Source organism: Pundamilia nyererei, unplaced genomic scaffold, assembly GCF_000239375.1.
Source record: "Pundamilia nyererei isolate P.nyererei 1_Seehausen unplaced genomic scaffold, PunNye1.0 scaffold00001, whole genome shotgun sequence".
In the NCBI taxonomy this organism is placed as follows: domain Eukaryota; kingdom Metazoa; phylum Chordata; class Actinopteri; order Cichliformes; family Cichlidae; genus Pundamilia; species Pundamilia nyererei.
The window spans coordinates 8,058,849-8,085,312 of NW_005187402.1; the positions used below are offsets into that span (position 1 = coordinate 8,058,849).

General features: G+C 44.5%; 1 protein-coding gene across 4 annotated transcripts in view; it reads right to left on the reverse strand.

Moving 5' to 3' along the window:
• Positions 1-26,464, reverse strand: part of unc5a (unc-5 netrin receptor A) — a 149,884-nt gene that overhangs the window by 23,891 nt on the left and 99,529 nt on the right. Inside the window, exons 3-9 of one of the 4 annotated variants that reach the window (XM_005719673.1) lie at positions 21,352-21,495; positions 19,606-19,709; positions 18,180-18,360; positions 13,869-14,036; positions 7,289-7,453; positions 1,520-1,750; positions 444-746 (exon numbers count right to left, since the gene is read on the reverse strand). In XM_005719673.1, the coding sequence (XP_005719730.1) occupies positions 444-746; positions 1,520-1,750; positions 7,289-7,453; positions 13,869-14,036; positions 18,180-18,360; positions 19,606-19,709; positions 21,352-21,495 (1,296 nt within the window). The remainder of the gene's footprint in view (positions 1-443; positions 747-1,519; positions 1,751-7,288; positions 7,454-13,868; positions 14,037-18,179; positions 18,361-19,605; positions 19,710-21,351; positions 21,496-26,464) is intronic. The other 3 variants (XM_005719674.1, XM_005719675.1, XM_005719676.1) reach the window with 3 other exon arrangements.

Consider the following 26,464-nt stretch of genomic DNA (forward strand, 5'->3'; position numbering starts at 1 on the left):
CTGAGGGTACGAGGTTCTCAGGGGGACCACCCTAGTTAGCAGCAGAGCCTCAGGTGGGTAGAAAACTGTTTGGTAACCCCACACTACTTGCCCCGGGTAGTAAATACTTCCTCCTGATGTTAACCTTATTATTTCTTCTGAAAACACACATTAAGGCCCAGTAATGTACTGCACTGATGTTATTTGGTCTCAGAAAAGGGAGCATTATGATGCAATATGACATCAACCAAAGCCTCCAATAAATAGCCAATAAATATGACTTTCTGTTTACAACAATAACAGACATGTAGCAACAGTGAGCTTTTTGTTTACAGGTGATTACAATACGTGAACAAAAGCTTAAGTGGAAGTTTTTTTTGTTTTTGTTTTCTAAGCCAAAACAATTGATCTGAACAGTGTGAGAGTTGGAATGAAACCTAAATAGACCTTAATGAAGAACCTACCTGTGTTGGGGATAGTCAGCCTGCCGCCTAGGAAGTTGAAGGTCCCATAGGAGGTGTTGGCCACATCGCGGGGCAGCGTTTTAAAGTAGCTCTGGGTGGAGAGCCTGCTTACAAACTCGGCAGCAGCGTCAGAGTTGAGCTTGCCGTTGTGCAAGGTGTGTGAGCCGTTGGGAAGCGGGTCCAGCAGAGGCCCGTTGGTCATCGAAAACTTCCCGGTGGCATCGTGGCGAGAGCGCAGGGTGCCTTGATAACTGGTGGTGGTGGTGGTTAGATCAGGCTGGATGGTGAGTAAATGGGAGTTCTCTGTTTAGATGATAAAAAAAAAAAAAGGCAAAAACAGCAAAAGACAAAAGCAAACGTGTGAATCTCAAAGAGTGGTGGGAGGAAGGCTGGGGAGGGGAGTGGAGGGAAGGGGTCCCTACATCACAGAGACAGACCTCGCACTCTCTAAAGCTGTTGCGAGCTGCACAGAAAACCGAAACAAACACAGAAAAGAAGACACATGGCGCAGAAAACAAGAGCACTCGCACGCACGCGCGCGCACACTCTCGACAATACACAAACACAAATTCCAGTCAAAGCCAGTCAATTCCCATCTTCTCTCTCTCTCCGTTTCTCTATCACTGTCTGTCTCTTTAGCAACCACACAATCAATTCCAAACAGAACTCAGATGCAGCTTAGCATCCAGAATATATAAAGGCTTTTTCCCCCCCCTCTCACACTGAATCACAGACACAGCAACCCAGTCCCCCATCTCCATCCAACTCAGACAGTTGTATTTCTATTACTCGCTGTTAAACCTCTGAGGCTCCACACAGGCAGTAAACAGAGTGGGTACATTTCCTGACAATAAGGTGCTGGCGAAACATAATGTGTCAGGCAGGCAAATAAACAGCTCGTGCACCACACACACGCAACATAATAAATCTCGCTTAGACCACAATCCACTGCAAACACATTCGCGCCACCTCCACAACCACAAACAAACAGCACCGGTGGTACATGTAGATGAGTGCGGCACAGTCACTGTGGCGATGACGGACAGACCAAAGCGGAACAAAGAACAGTGTCCTACTGCTGTGGGGGGGAGGCCTGCGTGACCGCGGCGCCCACACACCTGGCTTGCTGGGCTTGATGCCCATGGGCTGGAAGCCAGTGGTGAGGATGGAGGAGTCGGCCACGTCGGCATCCAGGCCTTCCTTCTTGCGCCTGTAGACCAGGACGACCACAATAAGCAACAGGGTCAGACACAGGGCCACGGCCACCATGCCCACGTAGAGCGCCACATCCTCAGCTCCGCTCACGGCTGCAAAGGGGAGGACAAAAAGAGGAAAGAAAGAAGAGGAGGAAAAATTACTAATCAAGACTGGAGGATGCCCTCTGGTGTTCAGTGTTAATGTCATTTTGAGCTGCTGCAACATGTTCTGTGCAAAGGTCTCACTCGAGGACCTGTTTAATGGCATGAAGCATTCCTTCGCTGCCACCTAATGTTGCTTGACGCCTTCATAAAAAGTTAAGGGAGCCAACATTATCAAATACTGCAGGCCAGAATTTCTAAAACTCTGAGGTCTCGATGTCAAGCTGTGGGGAAAAAAAGCTAAACAGGAAAAAGCAGTTTCTGAAGCAGATTTTCACCGTTTCACTGTCACATTTTTTCATTTCTGCACCGGATAAATATATCTTAGGCCAGCATGTTCTTTTACCTCTCTTTCTCTAAGCACACAACACCCCAAGAGAAACAGAGAGGGGAAAAAATGAAGCATTTGCTTATGAAATTCTAACTCCTCGTATTGACTGCCTGTCTCACAAATGCACAGGAGTGTCTTTCTCCCAAAAGTACAGTATGAAGCTGACAGCCAAGCTGAGACAAACATCAATGTGTCTGCTTGTTTCTGTCTATGCACTTGTGTGTGTGTGTGTGTGTGTGTGTTTGTGTGCAAGTATGTGTTTTGCAGCAGAATGGGATTTGCCACGGCTGTCTCCCGGGGCTGGGGGAATTTGGTGGTGGAGGTGGAGGATGCTCCTGGGGCCTTTGTGGAGGGCCATTGTGCTGGTGAGCCACGGGGGCGTAGCGCTGTCAACTGAACACAGTCAAGGAGGGGACGCGCTGAACAGCGCAGCTTTGAGGGATGGAGAACAACAGCAAAGGTTAAAGCACTGCAGGCTGGCATGTGGTGAGTTGACAACAAAAGGAGGAGAACAGGAGCAGGGAGCGCGAGGGGAGCAAGTGTACAAGAAAGAAAACGCAGAATTAAAGAAGACTAAAGCGAAGACAGCGTGTGCCTGCGACTGACAGCATGTGGGATTTGCATTTCAGCAATGAGCAGCAGTAACACGTCCAAAAGGTTTGTGTCAAAATCAACCTGATTACCATTAGGTTTGTCATCTTTTGATAAATATCTCCAGGCTGTCACCACTGTGTAATCCTACTGCATGACAGGAGCCGCGCTCAACCTTAGAAACGCAGATTTGACAAGTTTTAATTGGTGTTTGTAAATCTGTGACACGAGAACGCCACAATTGAATTAGCGGAGCGCTAAAAGTTGACGAGAGAGAGAAAGGGAGAAAAAAATAAGCTCCCTTTCTGTCTGCAGCTCTCATTTCTATTCATCTCTTTACATCAATTTGTCCTTGCCTCTCCTTTTGCCTTGAAAAATCCATCTTTGGACAAAGCTGCCTGACATACCCAAGTGTTTAAGAGAAATGCCAGAATCTATTTCATGGGTGATTATCTCAGTACAATCTGATACTTTAAGTAGCGGATTATATGCAGCCAACCTCTATGGCAGCTCTTCGTAATGCCAGAGATCTCTTGACATGTAATCGATCGCGAATGACTGGCTGAAGATAAACACGAGACTGTGTGTTTTGTTCGTGATGCTACGTAGCACACCTGCACATAACACACTTAAAGCATGAGGACTCTTATCTGATGCATTCAACCTTCCTCCACCTCTCCTCATGTCCATTTACCTGCCTTTGCCTCGCTCTCCTTAGAGAAGCACCGAGGTGCTTAACTGCAAGAAGCCTGGCTAAACTTTCCCTCCCTTTCACAATGAGCTCCAAAAAAAGAAAAAAGAAAGAAAGAACAAAAGGATGAGAGAGACTCTGGCTGAACTTCTCATTAGAGTTCCCAAATCCAATTGTCTTGGCGAGCCAAAGGCCAGATGATGCCGTGATATTTGAACTTCTTGTGCTGCAGTCCGCTGGGAGATGTGTAGTTTGACTAAAGACAAAGCAACACCCGTCAGTGAGGAGACGAGCCAGCTGGTTTCCGCTGATTGGATAAACATAGCCTTAGATTGGCCGGTTGCTGTTTACTTGCTAAGGGCACACCAAAGACAACTGGCTAACCTCAGATGCAAAGATCCAGTATCTCGACTCTTCCCTTTTCCCAGCATCCTCGCGCCCAGACAATAAAGCCAGCCAGTCAATCAAACAGCTCTTCCTTCTTTCCTTTCTCTCTATTCTGGCTGTAATATCTGGTGGCTTATCAGAGCATCGCTGAGTGAAGTTTTATCTGACCCGCCAGGTGTCCTAGCGAAACGATCCCGATGCTCACAACAACCCTGACCAACAACTGCTCTCAGCTCCTCCTGGCCCCACTCATTGATTTTCATGATGCCAGCCAATAATTGAAAGGACATCCATCACAGTTTAATTGACATAGCTAATCAGGTTTTATAATTGGATGGGCTTTACTTTAGTCCCTCTCTAACATGCCCCCTCTCTCACACTCTCTCTTTCCAATCGCACTCCACACCAATTTACCTCTCTTCCTCTCCGCCATCAGTCATTCCATCTTTCATTTCCACTTGACTTAATTGCTGGCAAAAACTTTTGATTCTCTTTGTGTGTGACCTCTCGCCATGAGTGACACCCGCCTGAGGATAATCTGTGGATGAGATGAGCTTTTTTCAGAGTTGACCTCAGGCCAATCTCTCTTTGCACCCGTCTCCACGAGCTTTCGCTTCAGCTCCTCAGACTCGCTCCGGGGCTGGCTGGTAGGGGATCAGTTTCTGACTCGAGATGGGCCGGTATAATTCATCTCCTCTAAGGCGGTGTATCTGGCTCCTGTTGAAGTTTGGACTCTGGCTGTATTGACAGTCAGCACAATGACCGCACCTGATAGTCCTCCACTCTCTCTGCCTGCTTTTTCCCCCCCCTCTCTCCTGCATTGATAAATAAGAGTTTTGGAGCCTCCTGCGCCTCTTTCCCGGGCATTTATCAGGACACCTGAGAATATATTTCATCCCATGGCCAATCCTAGTCACTCGCCCGAAGATGAATAACACAGGAGTTCTTAAGGTCAGGGAAATATGGCTACTAAAACTCTCAACGCGAACGTGACTATTACTATCTCCACAATACAGTCGTCCCATCCCTCAGCAGGCTCTGGTGAAATATGGCCCAAAATAAATGTCCGGCTATTTTTCACAAAGCACCGTGACCCTGCTCTGACAAACAGAGCGGTGACGGAAAATCTCAGCCTCCGCGCCGCCAAATTAGCTCTGAAATAAAAAAAATACAAAAAAAAAAACAAACAAGAACAGGCTGAAGATAAATTAACAGTTTGATGTGTTTTGCTCAATAATTTGTGACACATCCCAAAATGGGATGCTGCTGCAAATTAAGTTCATTACCTTCATTACACACATTAAGCCGAATAATTGTTTTTATGTTGTCCTAATTCCCTGCGCCTGAGAAAACGAGCACCATTATTTTCCCTCCACTATCCTTTCTCTGCCCTCTAACACCTGTCTCCCATTTTGGTTCTGCCATGCTGCCCGCATATTTATTATTCCCCCTGCGTAGATTTTGCATAGAGTATATGTTTGGGCTTCACTTGTTTGTTTTATGAAAATGATCCTTCCTGGGTCAGATTGCTTTTCCAGCTTTGTGTTGCACATTTATTCTCATGTACATCTAAAAACAATAACCTCATCGAACGCGTTTCATTTCTAGCTTAATGAGGGAGATTAGACGTGTCTGTGAGGTCCTCAGACGCAGAGTGACTGTGGTTCACTGTGCAGTTGTTGTGTTAGATTGCGCTGGGAGAGCAGGGTGCCTTTTGTTTCAAGGAGGGGGAGTTTTCCATCTCAGCTAATAGCCTGCAGACATGGTTGAAGTATGGGAGTTGCTGACAAGCCAAAACCATCTTGCTATTTTGCTTATTATAATACTTCACACAGCAATTGTCTATGGAAACACATCTGCTGGGAACAGATTGGGACAGGCATTCTTCAGAGGCCGGCGCTCCGCTCTGCTCTGTCAGTGTAAATACTGAGTGACTCTGTGTGTGCGTTTGCTCGACTGTGTGTGTGTGTGTGTGTGAAGAACAATGACTGGCATCTTTGTGTATATATCTTGCTTCTCTTGGGAGGAGCTGCTGACCTTTGATGATGGGCTGACTGAACTCCCTGGTTCACTGCACCAGCCAAACCCGGCTATCGGTGGACACTCGCACATACGTGCACTTGCTTGCGTTGCACTAACACATGCAGCACACAATGCAGCATTCGCATGCAATTCCAAACAATCCTCGCCAGCCAAGCATCGGTCTATTTGATCACATCAATCACAGCAAAATACATAATTCAGTTTATTAATTCAGTGGCCCATGTCAACTGAATCCCCATTAAAACTCAGTGTTTACCATGCAGATCAGCCAGAGAGCACACTATTTATAACATTTTCTCTATGAGACGCCACCCAGAGACTCATTGTGGGCAACATGCAGTATCTTTCTGTCTTTGATATCTGTAGGAAGTGACAGAGCTCTCCCTTCATGTCCATCTGTTCTGCAGAGGACCCCGTGGTGTCACTTTTCCACTCAGCTGCCGTCTCCGGCCATATGAGCCTTGCCCTTTCTCATCCTGACAGTATGCACATGCCCTATTAATGACACGCAGGGGAGTGGCACCACAGTATAATCTGGCTTGAATTAAACAGAAAAGTGCACATGCATTCCCCTACGCTTTAATATACGCACAATATGAGATTAATCACAATTTTAAATGCACCAGTGTAATTGATAGGTTGTGTTGTAATCAGAGGAGAGATGCTTTTATTCCTGGTTTTATTAACAGGTCATAGAGCAACACGGCACCAATATGCAAGGTAGGAAAGAAGGTACATTACCCAATGATAATTAGAAATGATCATCTGAAAAGGTCACACAGGTGGGGATGAGCCAGCAGTGGGCTGCAGATTAATCTTTTGTCTGTACGAGTGTTTAATGAGATGGACATCTTTCCTTCACGAACCCTTTGTAAGATGAACTCAACATCTATGACAAAAAGGAGGCTTCAAGCGTTTGATCGGATAAAAGGAAGAGGATGAGGAAGAGGATCCTTTTTTTCCCCCCAAAATGGAAAATGTTTTTTAAAAAATCAAGTAAAAAGCCTTTCCCTCCTATTCCCTTCTAGCATTTACCTTAGGGGCTAATTGATGCTAATGTTGTACACCTGTTCTCTTTGTATTGTTTGTGATCTACTTGTTATAGCTGATGAGGTTGTGAGACTGAACCCTGTTTAATATTTACCTTTGAATAAATTTTTCCACTTCAGCCTTGAGTGGCATGCTTCTTTTTTTTAAATTAACAGTGTATAATCTAGCAAAAGCTCTCAGATGCTGTTTTGAGTGCATTTATTGGTTTTTAAAATGTTCATTTGCCACTCATCAGCTCAGTTTTAATACACAAATACATAACAAAACAACCATCTACTGATCCTTGTGCCAGAAACTGGCTAAAAAAAACATATCTAAAGTAGATGTTTTGTATTGTTTCACTGAGTTGAAGAGTGAGAGTTATCTTGTGGTGCGTGGGTGGTGGTGCACTCACTCTGTGGACACTGCTCGCTGGTACAGTTGAGAGACTGGAGATCAAGCCCCTGGCAGTCTTTGCCCCCTGTGCCAGGTGAGGGCTGGGTGCACTCTCTGCTCCTCCACATCGAACAGTCTGCGCCACATGCTGACCACTTGCTCCACTCGCTCCAGCCTCCGTCCACTAGAAAAAAAAAAATATAAAAAAATAAAAATAACAGTGGTGAAACACATGCACAGCAGCTAAAACGCAAACGAATTCTCTTCAAACAATTTATTTCAACAATAAACCGGGCCATAACTCCCCTTTTTTCAGCAACAACGTGAACTGGTGGAAACGGTGGCGCCAAACTATCTGTGTATTTGCGTGCGAGACGAGAACAAGTGGTTCAACACTCTGTTGCCATCCTGTGTAAATCTAAAATGGAAACCTGGTAATGAAAACCTTTTAAAGACATGCAAATCCACTTGCACACACTCAAATCCAGCAGCTGCACAGAGAAACCGAAGCGTGTAGAGCTGCTGAGGAGAGCCATATTGTCTCTATTCGGTTTTCTTTGTTTATTTTCAGTATGGAAATCAGATGCAACTAAGTTTAACCCCACTGGTGCAAGTGCGGCCTGGTAAACCAAGCTGCCAACAAACCAAGGGGAAAAAAGTAACCTCTGACCAAGCGGTCCATACATACGCAAGAATATAAGTTTCAGATTTCTCATACACCCAGCACAACATAATATAACATTTGAGAGAAGGAACCATCTCACCCTTGTTTGATTTCTTTGTCAAGATGCTAATATAGCGCCTGCGGTGTTGCCTGAAGTGCATCCGAATGCATGACAAAATACATGTGGTATTACTCTGAAAAGAAGAGAAAGTACATTACACCTGCAGCCTGACCATAACTTCAAACAGCCCACAATGAGCACAATGGAAATGGGCCCGTAATAGTTCGGAGCACGCTTGGCTGTAAGAAATATCAGCAGCTTTACCACATACAGAGAGGAAGGCCATTTTGCAAAGGTGGGGGTAATTTGGCACTGCGGCTGGTGCGGGCGGTGGCCGGGAGTAATATTGAGAGTGACACAGCGCCAGGTCTGGGGAAGGTTACTATAGGGCTAATGGGAAAAAGAGCAATAATGAGCTCTCATGGGGGAAAAAAAGGAAAAAAAACCCCACCACTGTCTCACTCTTTCTCTCTCTCCCAAATGTAAGGGTGAAGGGGACCAGACGAGAATTACCTGAACACACACACACGCAGTAAATGCACACCTCTATGACAGCAGCAACCCTTCCCCTGGCTGACCTAAGGGCAAGGAAACCTTAGTGCTCATTAATCCTAGCAATAAAGAGTGCAGGGGGCATGACCTGCAGAAAGCAGCTCTGACCCACTGCAGGTCATGAAGCTTTGGTTAATAAAACATAAGTGAGATGTTACTGAGGGCGAGGGTACCTGTTACTGCATAACTGTATCAACTAATGATTTTATTTGCTTCGCAAGCAAATCCCCAATTGGAGAAATGAGATAGAAAAACACCGCGAGCGCACAGGGTGAATTAAACCCTGCTCCCACACAAGTCTATGTGTCGGTCCGAGTGCGTGTCCGGAAATGACAACCACAGAATGAGAGACTATTTTTGTGCAAGAGCATATGTGTGTGGTAGGATGCTGACACAGCTTGGGTCCTTTTTTTTTTTGCATTCAGATCCATTTGGCAGAGAGCGCAGAACCAATCAGATAATTGTCCTTGTTTGGCATTGAGTGGACCCATCCGTGGGCCAGTGGGCTGATTATCCAGGCTGGGAATGAGAATGATTGAATAGCGAATTACATCCTAATGAATATATTATGTCGCCCCTCAGTTTATCCACACCACGGTGAAATAAAGGGATGAGATCAACATCTGCCCTGATGAGGTGATGAAATTCTACTTCTCTTATCCCCACCACAAAAGCAAGACTAATCGCCATGCAAATGACATTTTCAAACAAGAGGATTGGCGTGACAACAAAGTGAGAATGTGGATGAGACAGAAGCACTGCGGCCCAAGGCTAAGGCAAATCAAAGAAAAATGAAGATGCATAAACAGTCCTTGATGGCCTGGCTCTGAACGCCGACTCTGCGCACGGCTCCCATTTCAAGAAAGGCGAAAGGTTTTCTCCTAGAACAATGCAACGAGAAACAACAACAAAGTCAAGATTTAACGCTAAAATTAGAGCCACACCTCATACTTCGTTTCTTCTCAGAATCCACATAAGAAAATGGTTCTCCACAGAGACAGTTTTCCTTATCAAATCCCCAGAAAGAGATTGTTAGCACTCCTGCAAAAGGCACCGCAGCTGATTTTCAATCATCTGGCACCGCAGGTTTCAGGTCAGCCAGGTCGCCGAGGAGGGACAGTAATACAATAACCCAGTGGCAAGCGCCCGTTTGGACATGTTGCCAAGGGGAGAAGCAAAAGGAATCTAACCACTTTTTAAAGGTCAGTGGGAGGGCCTGTTTAAAGCGTCGCTGTTCAAAAATGACAATCGCCGCTGATGGACACAGTCCGAGATCATCAAGCACCCACGGTTTCTGTGTCCTTGAGGGAACCCGAGGAGGTAGACAACTATCACCGAGACCAGCAGGCCTCTGCTTCCACTGTCCTGTCAACACACATGTGTGTAAGCACCACTAATCCCAGTGCTCACAAGCTGATGGTGGCAGGGGGGGGACAAAAAACAACCACAAAACAGCCACAGATGGCTTTGATAGCTCAGCCACAGAAGTGGGTGACGCAACAGAGATTAATCGCCCGCCAGGAGGCCCGTATTTCTGATAAACGTAATAAAAATGAAATCTTAACATTAGATGTTTCTTGCTTGCTTATTTAGGAGTAGTGTGCAATCAATAACTGAGAAAAGCAACATTTACCCCCGATTTTGACGAAACCACCAAAAACTGACGAAAAAGCGACAGAGTGAGATATGAAGAGGGTGCGCCAAAGAACACAAAGAAACCAAATGGCACCAAGTGATTAAAAATGATGCAAGGCTGTCACCAGATGGCCCCCATCTTTTCACACTGAAATAATGTGTTTTTCTGCCACATTTATTTTCCGTTGCCTGTATTTATTCCGCGGATAAAATATGGAGTTGCCTCAACAATCAATGATAAAACACGAAGAAAAACACGACTGTTTACTCCCAGAGTAGAATTAGACTTTTGCCTGCAGTGCAGACAGCAGACATACGGGCGCTAACTCGGATGTCTACGACGCGTACGTGCACGGAAATGCGCACGGATACGCCAGCCCTCCGAGTCTGTTTATTTTCCATCTCGCTCAATTCTCACGACTCCTGTGGCAAGCCTGAGGGATCTGTGCTATATTTAAATAATTCACAGGAGTTCGAAATCTCTTCAGGTTGTTTGGTGTTCAAACGCAAATCAAGCAACAGTTTAGTTCATTCGTTCGTGGTGGGCGTCACTGAATCGCTTCCAAAACCGGGGACTTAACTATTTGCTGTTGGCTCAGGTTTAATGTTTGTCTTTGCTGGAAATGTTGGCGTGATCTGACATTTTGCCATGACTATTGGCTCTGACCACAAGTCAGCGCAGGGCAGTCGATGAGAGGGAGACGGATGGACTGCAGAATTATGTGGGATACTTCTGCAGGGATATGCTGGGATGGAGACAAAAGAAATGAAGGAGGCAGCGAGAGGAAAGCGAAATGGAGATAAGCCTTTGCATAGCTTGGCTACTCGCTGTCTCAAGTGTTGATATGCTCTGCTCTGAGCCTCAGGCTTCAGCCTCAGCCGCCTCCTCCTCCACAGCTCCCTGTGTCTCTCCCAGCATGGAGCCCATCTGATCTGCCACACAGGCCTCCGCCAACTCTCATTAAACACTTTGGAGACTTAGACAAAAATACAGATGAGCCTCTCGAGCTTCACACTTTCCTGACGAGAGGTGGGAGCTCGGATACAAGAGTCATTGTGAACAGATACGTGGAGGGTTTTATTACTGAAGAGGCCGTCTGTGTCGGTCCGCGGAGGTCGATATAATCCATGGGTGAAATATGCCTCAGCGACTATACTCTGAAGGAGTCGTGCTACTTTTTGAATGTGGAACAATACATGGCCATCAGCATTTTACCAATAAATACATAAAGGCTCGGCTGGAGGATGCAGAGACAAATTAAAGCCTTCGCATGCCGTCGGTTCCAAATTAAAACTGATTTGTTTCCAGCCAATATTCATGCGGCTCTCATCCCTAAAGGACGAGTTAAGCAAATTTAAGAAGCCATCTCTGCACTTCATAATAGGCTTTTCACAGTATAAGCACCTAAAAACTCAATATATTTTTTCTATAAACCATTTCAAAGACCTAATGCTGAGAGCTAAATGCACTAGAGAGAACTAATGATGAAAAAAAACTTTGTCTAGATAATTAATGAACTCTTGAAACAAGACCAGCATTAAATCATGAAATTTTTAAGTCATAGCTCAAAAACAAAGCCGGTGTAGTAAAAAAAGTTGCCTTTTAAGGCCGACTTAAAAAAAAAAATCCCACTACTTCTGACTCCAAATGTCAGCTACGTCTAAATAAGTAACATCATGTCTATCTGCAGTGTCACAGCTTCCCATGTAATTCATTTTTCTCAAGTTGCCTTCTCCTAAAACGGACTGAGCTATAAGCACGGGGATGAATAAAGTTCTCATCCGGTAACAAGTGATGCATCTGCCAGGCTGCTCTGTCCTGTCGCCCCTTCCTGAGGCAGGTGTGTTAATCATGCTCTTTATTAATTAAAGAGAGGTAGACACACAAACGCGTACATAGGGCCAGTGAATCCGTTTGTGTGCGCGTGCTGGGTGGCAAAAGCGACAGGAGCTGTCTGTCGGTTCACCTTCGACTAACTTCAAAGGCACGTCTGTGAGTACACAAGAGTGTCGGTGCCACTTGTGATGGGAAACAACAGCTCATCATTCCCCAAGCTTTGCTGCGGTGGACTTCTTGGCCTTGAGCGGGGGGAGAGAGTGAAGGGGGAACCCCTCTCCCCAGCAGACAGCTGGGGGCTTCACTGATGTTCCCCACAGCAGACAGGTAACGAGTGACAAAAGGGGGCAGAGACGAGCATCTGTTGCCAAACAACAGGGCTGATAGGGGTGCGAGCGGGGTCGCGGTGCTCGGATGTCTCCCATCAAAAGGAGAAAAAATTGAGTTCTTTCTCCCTCAAAATCTCTATAAACTGTCTTCACAGAGTACAATGTAATTTTTGTCACAGCACTCCCAATAGTTGAAATGAAGCACTTTCTCTTTGTGGAACAAGAGGAAGATGGAGGGAGGGAGGGAGGGGGTGGGTGGGTTGGCCTAACAATAGCCGCTTGGACTGACATTAATTTCTTTAAGCTCATGAAGGTCAGTATCCCGCTTTGCTGTAGAGGAATGTCAAGCATCCCTGGGCACCTCTCTAATTCAATTACTGGTTGCTCCAACTCCAGTAATTCCAAATCCACCCAGGTCCTCACTCTGACTATGAATCCCTGCTTCCCTTTTGTCTTCCTCCCGCTGTATTCAGGCAGGCCATGTTACTTACAGTCGTGCTTGACATCTAGTGATGTCTTTACATGCTAGATGTGTAAGACAACACCCTGATTCACTGAGGAAGATAACCTCCGTTTTAGACAGGGAAAAGCTGCCAGTGCCAGGGGTGTTGTATTTCCCTCCCTGCTATTTACTGCGCGTGGGAGATTTCTCCTGTGGTCAGCATGGCTGCTGTGCCCCAGCTATACGTCCGCACACTGATCTGTTGGCAGACAAACAGCCAGCTCCTGCGCACACAGTCAGGCTTTCTCTACTTCTTTTTCAGCTTTCCCCGTTCTCTCTCTCTCTCTCACTCCGGGCTTTGTTCTTGCTTTCCTTACACTGTATCTGATTCCACCTGTCTCTATCCCTGCCTACACCTTACACCTCGTTTTCTTTTTTCTCCCAAGCTTGCTCTCTCCCTCGCCATCTCTCCCTTTGTCAGGGGCCTAATGTGGGACTGCAAATGAAGCAGCTTGACTTCCATCTCAGGCTACCAGGGATCAATATGTGTTGCTCACTATCAGGCAGGACACTCTCTGCCTCTCCGATGCTCTCACGAGGGAGGATGGCCAAGCAAATGAAACGCCCTCAACTCCTCGCACGCAAACATCGCACAAAGGCAGACATAATTCAGCTTTTTAGTGCCCGTATTTACTACATAATTTGAGCAGCAAACAATAGTGACAAAATAACGTGGCTGTAACCGTGTCTCCTTAAGCAGACGGGTCTCTGAAAGAAAAGCGGTGTCTGCATACAGTGCAAAAGATAAAGAGGTATGTGAACAAAGTGCGATAATAATAAATCACTTTTAGCATGAAGCCTTACTGTGCAGACTAATAGGCTCTGACGTTGCGGTGTAAGCGGTCTAACTGCAGGAAGCAATAAAGCCTGACATCTAAGAAAAAAAAAAATAGACTGTGTTGGTACAAAAAAGCAGCCAAAATAAAGATGAAGTGATGACTTCTAGATGCAAAAAAATGCAAAAAGGAAGCCACAGGAAGCCAAGCGCCACAGGACAAACAGGGTTGCCTGGGAGTTACCTGGACAGGTGGCCACACAGGCACTTTTCTGGACGTTCTGCCCCTCACAGGATGTGCCTCCATTCAGTGGCGTGGGGTTGGTGCAGCTCCGACTCCTCTTCTGCCAGCCACGCCCACACACGGCACTGCAGGACGACCAGGTGGTCCACGTGGACCAGCCACCGTTGACTGTCAGACCAGTGCCAAGGGAGGAGGGGGGGATATGGAGGGGTGAGGTAAAGGGGGAGGAAGGTTGTGACGGAGGGAGGGTTGGATGAATGAAGGGACAGAGCAGCCAGGATTACCCGACATGCACTAAGGAAAAATAGGCGCGCTGCACTAGAATAATCAAGACTGCTGTTACGCTCTTTGCAAAGTGAACAAACGGAAGCGCGAGAGCAAAAGGGTCGCTGGAGTTACACGAACTGCAGTGGAAACAAAATGGCTTCAACAGGGAGCAGAAAAATCGGACGGCGCTTTCCCGGTTTCCCCTCTGAGGAAGGCACAGCCGCTGCGAAATAACTCGTGGGCACGTTACATATCAGAATCTCCCCCCTGAATTTCACAGAGATAATACGAGGATATAATAACATAATTGTAAAGCCATTCAATTTAAAACCACACTGTCACAGTCATACTTGCGTAAAAGCAACAAAACCAACAACAACGTCTCCTCCTGAGAACAGCCAACACACTGCTGAGATATAAATGCATCACGGTTGTTCCACATATTCGGACTGCGTCCTTCACACGTCCGCCACTGATTTCACACCACAACATATCATTCAACGAAATCAGTAGGCTTATCTTTGAATTGGAGAGACCACCGCTGTATAATTCATTCCTCTTTTATATTTTTAAGACGAGAAACTCAAAAAACTCTGAATTTCTGTTATTATCGCCACTTGTCAGAGCAAACTTTAACCATCCATTGCAACTTAATTGGTACTATGTCTCTCAATCATGCCAGGCGATTACATCAAATCATCCTGTATCTACCGTGTTTCCTCAGACATTCCTGATTTATTGACTTGAACAGCACTGTCGTTCTCTCTCTGTACATACTCCCTTCCTAATTTCCCCCTAACACTCCCCTCTGCTCGTCGTGGCTGAATCATTTCCTTGCCCTCTCTTTGCGATTGATTGCCCGCCACGGCGAGGTAAATTGCCAGGCAACTCGGCCCCTGATTACCTCTTAGAACAGAGTGCAGTCACACCAGCCAGGCCTCGTTAAAATGCATCTCTGGCCCCCTGTTGAACCCCCTTTGAAAAGTAGCAGTTATTATGACTTGCTACATATAGCTAGATTAACTAGCACAGTAGACTGTGGTACCTTCAGCTAACTGATTTTTTTTCTCTTGAACTCAGAGCAACGCAAGTGAAAAGCAGCAAGAGTTTCTTTTGTTTGGTTGAGGTTTTTTGTTTAGCTAAAAACCCTCTATCATCCTAAACCAGTGCTGCGACAGTAATAAACGTCATCAAGCAAACAGTGTGATGGAAACAAATAAAATTGCACATGCAAGCAACTCAGCAATTTGTTCCCAACTTTCTGGGTCTTTGCGTGGAAATCATTGTTTGACAACACAAGAAAGGCAAACAAAAAAAAAAAAAGAGTGCGTATGGTCATGCCTTCACAGTTAATTCAGCCCTAGATTGCTTCTTTACATCTTTTAACAACAAGCTAATCAATTAGGAATAATTGTGCTTCTTTAGTTTTATGCTGGAGGCTTAGAGGAATGTATGATAATGTGTTCTGACTGCATGCTCCAAATTAACACATTTTTTGTGTGAAAATGCACGACTCAATTTGCAGCTGCATTTAAAGCCGTAACGCTCGGACCCCCTTTGGGTTTGTTGAATTACAAAAAAGAAGAGAGAATTAACCTAATAAAACGAAAGCTTTTTGACAAAGATCTGAAACACACTTGGCTCACTTACTGTTTATTATGCTTTTATTGTTAAATATTGATTTGATGATTATGTTCATTAACTAAAATCATGCAAACACTTTTTCTCTCACTCGAATTCATCTAAATTGGTGCACAAAGACTCTAAAACCACATTCAGGTCATGTTTTCTTAATGGGATTTCATCCTAAAAGCCAAAATTCAATGAGGATTTATACAGACGGGCATCTTCCACATATTTTTAAAAGTCCTCATAGTTTTCTTTTGAGACAAATGTTATTTTTCCACCATACAGCAAGTTTACATTATGCAACTATTCATCTTAACATAATTTCATGATAAGATATAAAGTCATATGAAAAGATACAGATTCAAAGGACTCCATGAATTACACCCAATGATTCAGTCACTGAAACACCTTTAGCAGCAGTAACTTTACATAATTGTTTTCTGTACGACTTCATCAGTCTCGCCTACATGTTATAGACTTGCAGCTCTCCTCTGGATCATTGTCCCGTGCCATGATCTAATTCAGGCCAAGCTTTAGCTGTCAGACAGATGGCTTGTATATATTATTTTGGTATACAGAGAAGTTCCTGCTTGCCTCAATGACTGCACGGGTTTCAGGTCCTGTGGCTGTAAAGCAAGTGCAAAACATTACCCCTCCACCACCGTGCTCAACAGCTAGTAGGAGGTATTTGTGCTGATAACCTGTGTTTGCTTTTCACCATATGTGGTGTTGTGCATTATGACCAAACATCATTGATCTAAAGAACATTGTTGCAGAGGTCTTGTGGTTTGGTCGTGCTGCCATACTCTTTTTCACTTTTATGAGCCTTTTTTCCCAGTCTTTCTTTAATTATAGTGACTGCAGAATCTGATATGTAGCTCTTGAATTAAAAAAAAAGAAGACGTTTTTCTCTCTTCTCATTACACAATCTGACCTTGGGCTGAATTTATTGGGACGTCCACTCCCAGGAAGACTCTGTGTTAACACACCTGCATGTTCCAGACCAGCAAACTGTCAGAGGTTCTGCTTTTATTGAGGCGCTCACACTTGCTGATGGTCCTTTAATTAAGTGCATTTGATTAGCAGCACCTGGCTGCTAATTACCCTATAACAGCATTAAGGGTGTACTTAGTTTTTCCACAGGACTGAATAGAGTCCTCATTTTGCATTATTATGAGTCAGTGGATTATGTTTAGCGATCACTATTGCCATCATCGTCTATCCTTCACTACTTAATTTACGAGTATTTATCTATTTACCGCCTTTTATTTTTGATATTGCTTTATTTGAACTGCAACGGCACCATCATGGAGCTGTTACCATGTTTGGCACATTTCATTTTTTGGTTGAATGGTCAAACAGCAAATTCAAAGGCTTTAAAAACCCCACCGTACATCCCAAGTTGCCCATTCTGTGGAATTTATTTGTAAACCTAATCTATATAACTTCCTATTACAATATTACACAGGTATCAAAAAGCAAGAACGATTTAAATATAGAAAATGAACAGGTAGTGCCTCTTATTTGTGGCATGCACTGTGTTTTCTGAGCTGATGTGTCAGATAATAAACAAGAACTGCTGCTCTGCCCCTACAGTGCATCGCAGTATCATCTTTCTCTGGCAGCCTTAACTAAAAAAAAAAAATTAAAAAAAAAAAACACACCCCGTGTCAGGCATTGTGTCACATTATCCATTTATTATTCTCAATGTTGTTTTCATCAATCGTTCCCTCGTGATTTCCATCTTCTGTTCGCGTGGAGCTGAGAATTACGCCAGGCTGTAATATATTCAAAACTTTTGTAGTGCCAGTAGCCGTGGAACCCTCTGTGATAGTAAATATGCTGTTTCTCTGCATTTTAATAAAGGCCAGTCTGCTTATCAAGCCAAGTCATTATTTACAGTTTGCTGTTAATTCAATTTCTCTTCTCATACTGGATCCACTACAGAGGAGGAGGAAGATGGCAGCCTCGACATCAGAGACTGCCAGCTTTGGCAGAATGGCTGCCAGTAACATTTTAAGTTGTGGTAATTAATGTGCAGATACACCACTCTCTCTTTATGTAGTGATTTATGAAAGTGTAATTCTTCCGCTGCTGAAAAACAGAGCTGATGTATGCAATTTGTCACCATATGTCAAATATGTGAAACACAGTGTAATAATAAAAAACTACACTGTAAACTCTGAATGTAACAGTATGAAGAGCTGACGGGAGACTTGCGCCCACACATCTTCCGTGCAGCAGCATGCAAAGGTTAATGTGGAAATGTGGGGCAAGGGAAGCGGCGTGCAAGCTTAAAAGGATTCATCCGAGCAGTTTTCTGCGTTTGTATATTTGGAAGCTCAATCGAGCCCGGACCCCGGCACTAGTCTCTGTGCACAGTTTTGACATCTGCTGAAAGAAGTCGTCACCTACCATAGACAAGGATCGCGGCAGAGGTGCTTTTGCGGCGAGCGACGATGTTTTTGGCCACGCACGTGTAGTTGCCGGTGTCGGCCAGCCGGGCTTTTTTGATGACGAGATTATGGTCGGGCGTGATGACAAAATTGGGGTCACTCGCTGGGTCGATCACATCCTCGTTTCTCTGCCACTCCACCTGAAAACAGATTTCAGCGGTCAAAATCCACTGCAACTCGACAGACAGCAGCTCGCCACCACCCCATACAGCTCTACAGTGGCCAGACATGATGTGGATGAGAGACTTCTACGTCGACGGGTGTATGTGTGTAGGGGGGAAGCAGCGAGGTACTTCTTTTCTGATGCAATCACACAGACAAAAGATGACCAGACGCGGCCTGGTGTGGTACTGAGATACAATTTATTTCACGCCCTGCTGATTTGAATATTTATTCGCTTCTTGTGGGGGAAGAGTGCAGCTTTTATTTTGTAGCTGCTGGACGTCTCTGTAGCTGTCCGCGGACACGACTGATCGTGCTTTGTGTAAGTTTCCGGGCCCTCTTGCAAGAAGCCAAAACTGATGTTATTTCTTTTTTGGTGTTCTCTCAGATTGGCTTGCTTGTTTTCTTGCTCTCACTTGACCTTGTTCTGTCTCGAGAGGAGCAACAGTGCGGCAGCATTGTTGTTGGTATTACTGCCAGTTGTGATACCGCATATAATTGGGCCTACTTCCTCTGGTGCACCATCCCCGCTTTCCCCCCGTCGTGACTTCTACTCTGATGTTCTTTTCTGCTGAACTGCGGCTGGCACCTTCCTTCCTATTTCTCTGCAAACTGTCCCTACGCTGTCGATCTGCGATTGGCTAGTCTGCGGTTTCTGGTCTCCGGGCTGTCTGAGCGGCTGGCCTGAGCTCCTCTTGTGCTGTTATTAGAGCAGTTAGTGCCTATCTGGGACCGGGAGGATGCAGCGAATGAGGTGAAACAGCTGGCCCTGGTCTGGTCCTCAAAACACACGCACGGCACGGTGAAACAGAGAGAGAGAGAGCGAGTGTGACTTGAGCAGAACAAGAGATACAGTGCATGGAGAGGCGGGAGAGATACACCGAATGAGATAAGGAAAGAGTGAGGCAAATAGATCCATTAATTATGCATAGGCCTTTAGAGATGCCAAATGGGGAGTGAAGCCTCCAAGCCAATGCTGAGTGATGTGACGAGACGACGTGATATACAGCTTCCCAGAGATGTAAGAGAGATAATAAATCAATAAGGGCAAATAATTAGAGGTGTAATTTATCCGAACAGGGTTGTCTGTTCCCCTGGTGGAATGGGGGGATATGCCAGGGAGCTGATCTTGAGCTACTCTGCGGTCTTTGTCCCCTCGGTGAGGAAAGGGTAAATGGATGGCAGATTCGGGCCTATAAATATCTCCCCTATCTGTGTCTCACCTCGGCTTGTGGCACTCCCTCGGGGGGATGGCAGCGCAGCAACACCTCCTGGTCCAATGCCACCTCTTTACCCTGCGGCTCCTCCTCAAAGTTCTTTCTCAGGTCTTACAAGAAAAAAAAGAAGAAAAAAAAAGTAGAGAAACAACCAATTAGGATGTGAAAGCTTGCAAAGGTTTGAAAGAAACACTTCTCTCTGCAAATAACTTGGCCTGGTGATGTGTCTAAATTTGCAGCTCTTGAAATGTCCGTCAGTGGCCTCGCCGAGCATGTTGCACTCTAGTTGGCCCCTAAGCCACACTGGGATCGGTGGCACCAACCATGTTGCTTATTACAAGCTGCCTGGCTGGTTCAGAGATGCTTGTCTCCTGCCAGAGGGGCCCGGCATCAAGCAAAAGCAATTGCATTACCCCTCACTCCCACCCACTCTCCTCTCCCCGGCATCCGCCAGCCTCCAGCTTCCATCTGTATGACGGCTTGGAGCAGCCACACGAAAACAAAGCCCTGAGGCGCCTGGACAAGAGCTCCTGCAAGCCTGGCTGACTGCATGGGGCTTCACATTACGTCTCATTGAATACTTACTGTTGCACAAAGTCCTAGTATATATTTGTCTGTAAGCCCCAGCTGTGAATTACACAGGTAAAAACTGGGAACAGTCATTTCTTGCGGGGGAAATAAATGTAGATCCATTTGTATCAGATGAGCCAGACAGGGCGCCGATAGCTGGCGGGACTGGCACAAATTTGATGTGCTCACCCCGGGTTTCAACTCGGAGCGAAGCAATGTGTTATTGTGTTGTAAGAGGCTGAGGGTGCAGCTGTGAGAATTCCTTTAAACAGATGTTGAGCCTGTCCCGACCAATCACACTGAGAGAAAACATTAAGAGAGGCAGGGAGAAACTGACGACATTCGATTTAATTAAAGCTGATAAATTTGGACTGGAGGAGACTTGAGATGTAACAGTGTTGGAAGGCTCGAACCTACGCGAGCGAACAGGCGCGTGCGTGGGAACCTCGCCGATGCGATCGCCTGGTTATGCATCGTTATTCAAGCATGTGCGTGTCCTTATCTTACATCTAACTGACTTTGCTGAGCTCTCACACACGGATGGATAATGAATGTGTGTTTTCAAAACGTCTGGTGGTTTGGAGACGGTGCCGTGTTTGGCTCTGTCTGGAATAATACATATTTATGTGGGAATTAATAGGCGGAATGTTTTAAAATACTCAAATGTAAAATGGCTTCTTCTAATAAAGCTTCTGAGGCTGCGGCGAGGGATGTGTCTGCGTTCCCCAGACAGATTTATGATTGCTGCACAGCAATAAATTTCAAATCTGTTTTTATTTCAGTTACTTTCATAGGGATCATTTCTGATATACTGTATCCAGCAGAAAATATGCTCATGAATACTCAAATTTAGAGCTTCACCCTTTTCTTTTTTAAGACCTTCCTCGAGCAGATACATTATTCTCGGGTTCTTCCTGTCGGGTTTGGATGTTTTCTTCTCACAAGTATCATCACAGGAAGATGATTTAACTAAATTGTAATCACAGTAGTGCACTGTGGTGCAACAGATCATAATGTTCTCTGGGCTAATTGTTAAATGAAAGTTAGTCTCCCCCTCCCAACCACCCAAGGTGAAAACACAATATTCTCTTATTACATGCCGACATGCAATACACAAGCACCTTGTTAGGCAGCAGGCTTTGGATTTGTAATGATGCAGTGCTCATTTGACAGTGCACTCACAAGCAATCCTGATGTATGCTTTCTGGCTCTTCTGGGTTCCGGTGGTGCTCCAGGCGACACACTGACACCAGTACTCATCAAGTCCAAAGATCTTCTCCACCTGCTGCCTGGTTATTTCGATTGTCACCTGCATGACTGGCAGTGCTGGAGAGCAAAAACCCAGAAGAGTCAAAATGTTAGACACGGGACAAGCCCGGCTTTGACAGCAGCAACGAGCTAAGAGGCCCGAAATACTTCTCAATAGAAAAAAATTTAAAAAAAAGAACAAAAACAGAAACAAATGAGCTGAACTGATACCTTAAGTGCATTTTGTACCTTGAACTAAACCAGCAAGTAAAAAAGGAGAGGAAGAATAAACAAGCAGAGAACTATAATCATACATAAACAGAGTGCTTGTTAAATGAGAAGAGAGCCTCACAGCTATCCTTGGTGTAATTTGGAGGGCATGAATACAGCAACAGTTAGGAAGGAACAAGGAAGCGCTAAACAAGCACTCGACAAACAAAAATACTCAACATAATCCACGTCTCTATTATTAAATCCAGGAGGAGGGACGAGTTCAGCATTTCCCCACAACAGTGTTGATATAAGTGACGCCGCTGGAACACGGGGCAAAAGTGGCTTTATTGCTTTTCTAGAGGAATGTAAACAGAAGCCTTCTTTAAACAAAGAAAAATTGGGACAAAATCCAACCCGCTAAACCGTCCAAACAACACAGCGTTGTTAGAGTCGTATCTTTTTTTTTCTTATATTTGAGAAGCAATCTTTCATTTCATTTTCTTTTGACCTTCTACTTGGGACTTGTAATCCATGGGTATTTCTTATATATTGAGCTGCGACCTTGATCCCTACCATGTGCCTTACTTTGTCTTCGCCCCGATAAAGAGACTGCCGTGTTTTCCTTGAGCTTCCAGCTTTCTCCCTCCCACCCCATCTTATCTGTTCTCTTTGTTGTCTTTTGGAGAGAGGCGTTCATACGAACACATTTTAGAGTCGCAGAGGACACATCCTGGAGACTAACAGGAGCCGCATACAAAGTGCACTATATTCAGATTTCAATGGAAAGCCACTTTCTAACTTCCATTCACACAAAAGCACTCTGACATACTCTTGATACTGGTGACAATCATTTCCAGCTCCAGACTGAACCTGACTGAAGTGAGGAGTGCTCCATTACGCCATCACGACTTCACAGCAAAGAGTATCCGAGCAAACCAGCAAAGCATAAATTGGGATTTTTTTTGCTAAATAATTTGAGGCGTACTGCACATGACTGCACGAGCCCAGGCTGGCCCAATGATGACACGAGCTGTCGGCGAGAGGAGGAGGACGGGCTCCACCGCCGGAGGCCACACAGAGTGATAAGTAGCTGTGAGGGTCACTGGCAGACCGCCATGTATTAGTGTCTAAATGCGGCAGATTTTTTGCTATATGTGATCACAGTAAATGTGAGTCCATGTGCAGTGAATCCAGCCCCGAAGCACCACTCCGAGCATCAACAACACCTCGTGCTGTGTGCAACATTTCACCAACATGCTCGCTCGCAGTTAATTTAAAAAGTAGAGAAAGTGATCCTCTTATGTTTACTCTGCCTTTTTACAAAGCCTGCCAGAGACTGTCAAAAAAAGTTAGACTCAATTCCAACACGAGACTGGATTGAGAAATCCTCGTTTATTCTTTCTCGTTGTCTTTCTGAAGGTCCACTACCTCTATTAAGCATGTGTGTTTGTTCTCCGTGTGTGCAGCAAGAGTGTTCGGCGCAGGCTGAGAGAGCACCTAAAAGCTAAAGAAATAGCTAAAGTAACAAAATGGGCACTGCAGAGCATGAACAAATGGAGCATAAGAAACCTTCCTTCCTTCTGCAAATAAGCGGCATGGGGAAATTTGGCTTTTCCTCTTAAACACGTACACATGTGCGCAACAGCAGTAGCTTTAACTTTACATACATCACTTAAGGATTACGCTTATTTCAGCAGCTACATCTTATAGATTCCATAGAAAAAAAAAATTAAGCACAGTACTGAATGAAATGTCAAACTCAGGAGAGCAGCGCTTCTTATTGGATGTATATTTACTTTTGCAGTAATGTGCAAATTCTATCTTGTATGCCAGAAAGCGCTTTGAGAGGGAGAAGTTGCACATTTTATTTTTGCTGGTGTACACAGCAAGTGTGTACTTGTTCTTTTGTGCATGTAAGTAATAAAATCTATGAAACGCACATTATATATGGGTGAGTACCTGCTGCAGAGCAAAAACTGGGGAAAAAAAAATTAATGTAAAGCATGCACTAAAACCTGAACATTAAACGAACGTTTATTTTGAGGAATCTGTACAGAAACATCTGATCGTCCTGACTTACATTGAGCTCACAGCAAGCAGTTTATGCGCGCAAGCTAGAAAAATATATTTAAATACATGAATTTGAAATTTGGTATAAAGTGATATTCAGTGCTCGGTATGGCTCAAATTACAGTAGCAATTCGTTTGATTAATGCAAACCTTCCTCCTTCTTTGAGCTAGGGGGTGAAAGGAATAAAGATCAGTATGGAGATGCAAAGCATGAACAATAGCAACCTGAGGTGAGAAATCCTAAGAAGAGCAATTTGAAGCTCTGCTTGCCAGGGTAATTGCATTCTGTTTCCTTATCTTTTCCTGTCTCCATAATTACCTGCTTTCTGTGTCTGACACCTTCCAGTAACACTGCTGTGAGTCACTCTGTCCAATTTCACTCCAATTAATAAGTAGGACAAAATAATCTCATCACTTTGAGGACAAAACGCGTCTGTAATTTTACAGCAGTTTATAACGATCGGACAGGCTGCTATTTACTATTGTTTTCCCCAAAGTCTGCTCCATCAACACAGCTATGAGTAAAACAAAACTTTATGAAAATGACTCGGAGACGACTGACGGAGAAACTACATTATTGATTCCTAGAAAGCTGTCCTTCTGAAAGTGGAGCACCGCCACATTTATGACTCAATTATATTAATATTGATTTATAATAGTATGCTCGCCGCCTTCAAGGTGTTAGGAACGGAAAAGAGGAAATTTACACTTCCTTGCCTGAAAGTGTGCACTTAACATTCCTGTTAAATGATAATTAAAACATGGCACGATTCCTGCAGCCTTTGGTTTGATCTGCAGCCCATTTTCTAAATGAGCTCACATCCCAAACCTCAGTGAAATAAGTGAGAAAAATTTAAAGGGTGATTAAGTGATTGACACAGTGTGAATCCAGTGCTGGATCCTTTCTACATTTTTGTAGAGCAGTGGGATAACTTACTAGGCCACATTTGAATACAATTTCTGGAAAGTACACTTCACTATTGTAACACTGCATGGGAATAAATTGGACTGGGAAAAACAGAAAAATAAAACATGAACACAAATGCCACCAGCAGTGGAGTCCTCTCCTGTGGTAATTAATATCACTTTTCACACCAACTACCCGCCTGACAAGCTTTAAAGCTGCAGAAACAAAGAAAAAGCATATGCACTCACTGGGCACATCATTAGGTGTACCTGTTCAAATACTGTCTGTAGTTCACACAGGGTCACCAAAACTGGAAAAGCATTGTGTGATCCGATGAGTTGGCAGGGACAGAATTTCTCATAACATCAATACACGGATCCATCCTGCCTTGTATCGAGTTTCAGGTTTGCACTTGTGGAGTAATTGTTCTGGGGACCATTTCTTGGCACACTTTGGGCCCCTTAGCGCCAACTGAGCATTGTTTAAACACCGCAGCCTACCAGAGTACTGTTGCTGATCATGTCCGTGCCTTTATGACCACAGTGTACACATTTTTTGATGACTGCTTCCAGCAGGGTAACGCACAAAGCTGTCACAATGCTCAAATCATCTCAAACTGGTTTCTTGAACATGACAATGAGATCACTGTACTGCAACGGCCTCCACACCTCCATGTCAATAGAGCACCTTTGGGAGATTCACAGCTGACAAATCCAGCATCTTGGTGAATCTATGCCACGAAGAATTAAGGCAGTGCTAAAGGCAAAAGGGGGTCCGACCCAGTAGTAGAAAGATGCACTAACATATACAGGGTGTATCGTCATAAAGACTCATCCGACTTCAACGTGCTTTATTTCCATGGATGTTCACTAGTAACGATCGAAACACATACTGTCAGAAAGGGGGGATTCGTGAGTTCCACGTGGTTGCCAGTAGGTAGCTTAACAACAGCAGTGACTCCAGACATGCTTGCAAAGTATGGGACGAGTTTGACTATCGTATGGACAGATTTATCTATATCTCTATCGATTGATAGAGCCTAAATAACAACATCCTGCTTGGATTTTTGTCAAGTGATCCTGAAAACAGACTGACTTGTGCCACCTGAATAAATTCTAAAGTTAATTTTAGCAAACTTGAATTATTAAACACTAAACCGACCCAATCAGAGCATCTTTGATAGCAAAGTGTTGTTCCTTGGTAATTATTTAAATTCAAATTTAAACACATAACAACTGTAAAATAATCATTTGTACATTTGTAGATTTACCTGAAATACATGCAGGGAAGAGTACTGTGCCCTTTTTAGCAGAGTCGCACACACAGGGTGCTTACAAACTCAATTTAAAATAATTTAATAGGGCAATGTAATGCTGCCAGTGAGGCAAAACCCAGAGGGGGAAAAAGTCAGCAAATCATACTGCTGCTGCTGCTTCTGAGCTGTTGAAGGTGCACAGTATTAACTCAAGCCTCAAACAGACAGTTAGCGGTGTTTGAAGAGATTTTAGTGCCCAAATCAAACTTAAACATAAAAATATGAGGAGACAAATTGGATTTTGAAAATTATCCAATTTCCCAAAGAAAATTGCATCCTTATTTCCCCGTGATTTCGTTTACCTGAACACAAACAATTATGGTAATCAACAATTTTTGTGTAAAGCAGAGAGTGGGAGAGAGAGAGAGGATGCTTTTATCCAAAAAGAAGGATTGGGAAAAGTATCAAGGCCACGGGCTCGGGCTCGGAGACAAATAAAGCAAACAAAAACCCCCAACCCCAAACAAAAAACACACATGGCTCTGCCTTGAGAAGGCCTGAGTTTAAAAAAAAAAATGAAATGGAAGAAATAAAAAAGACCA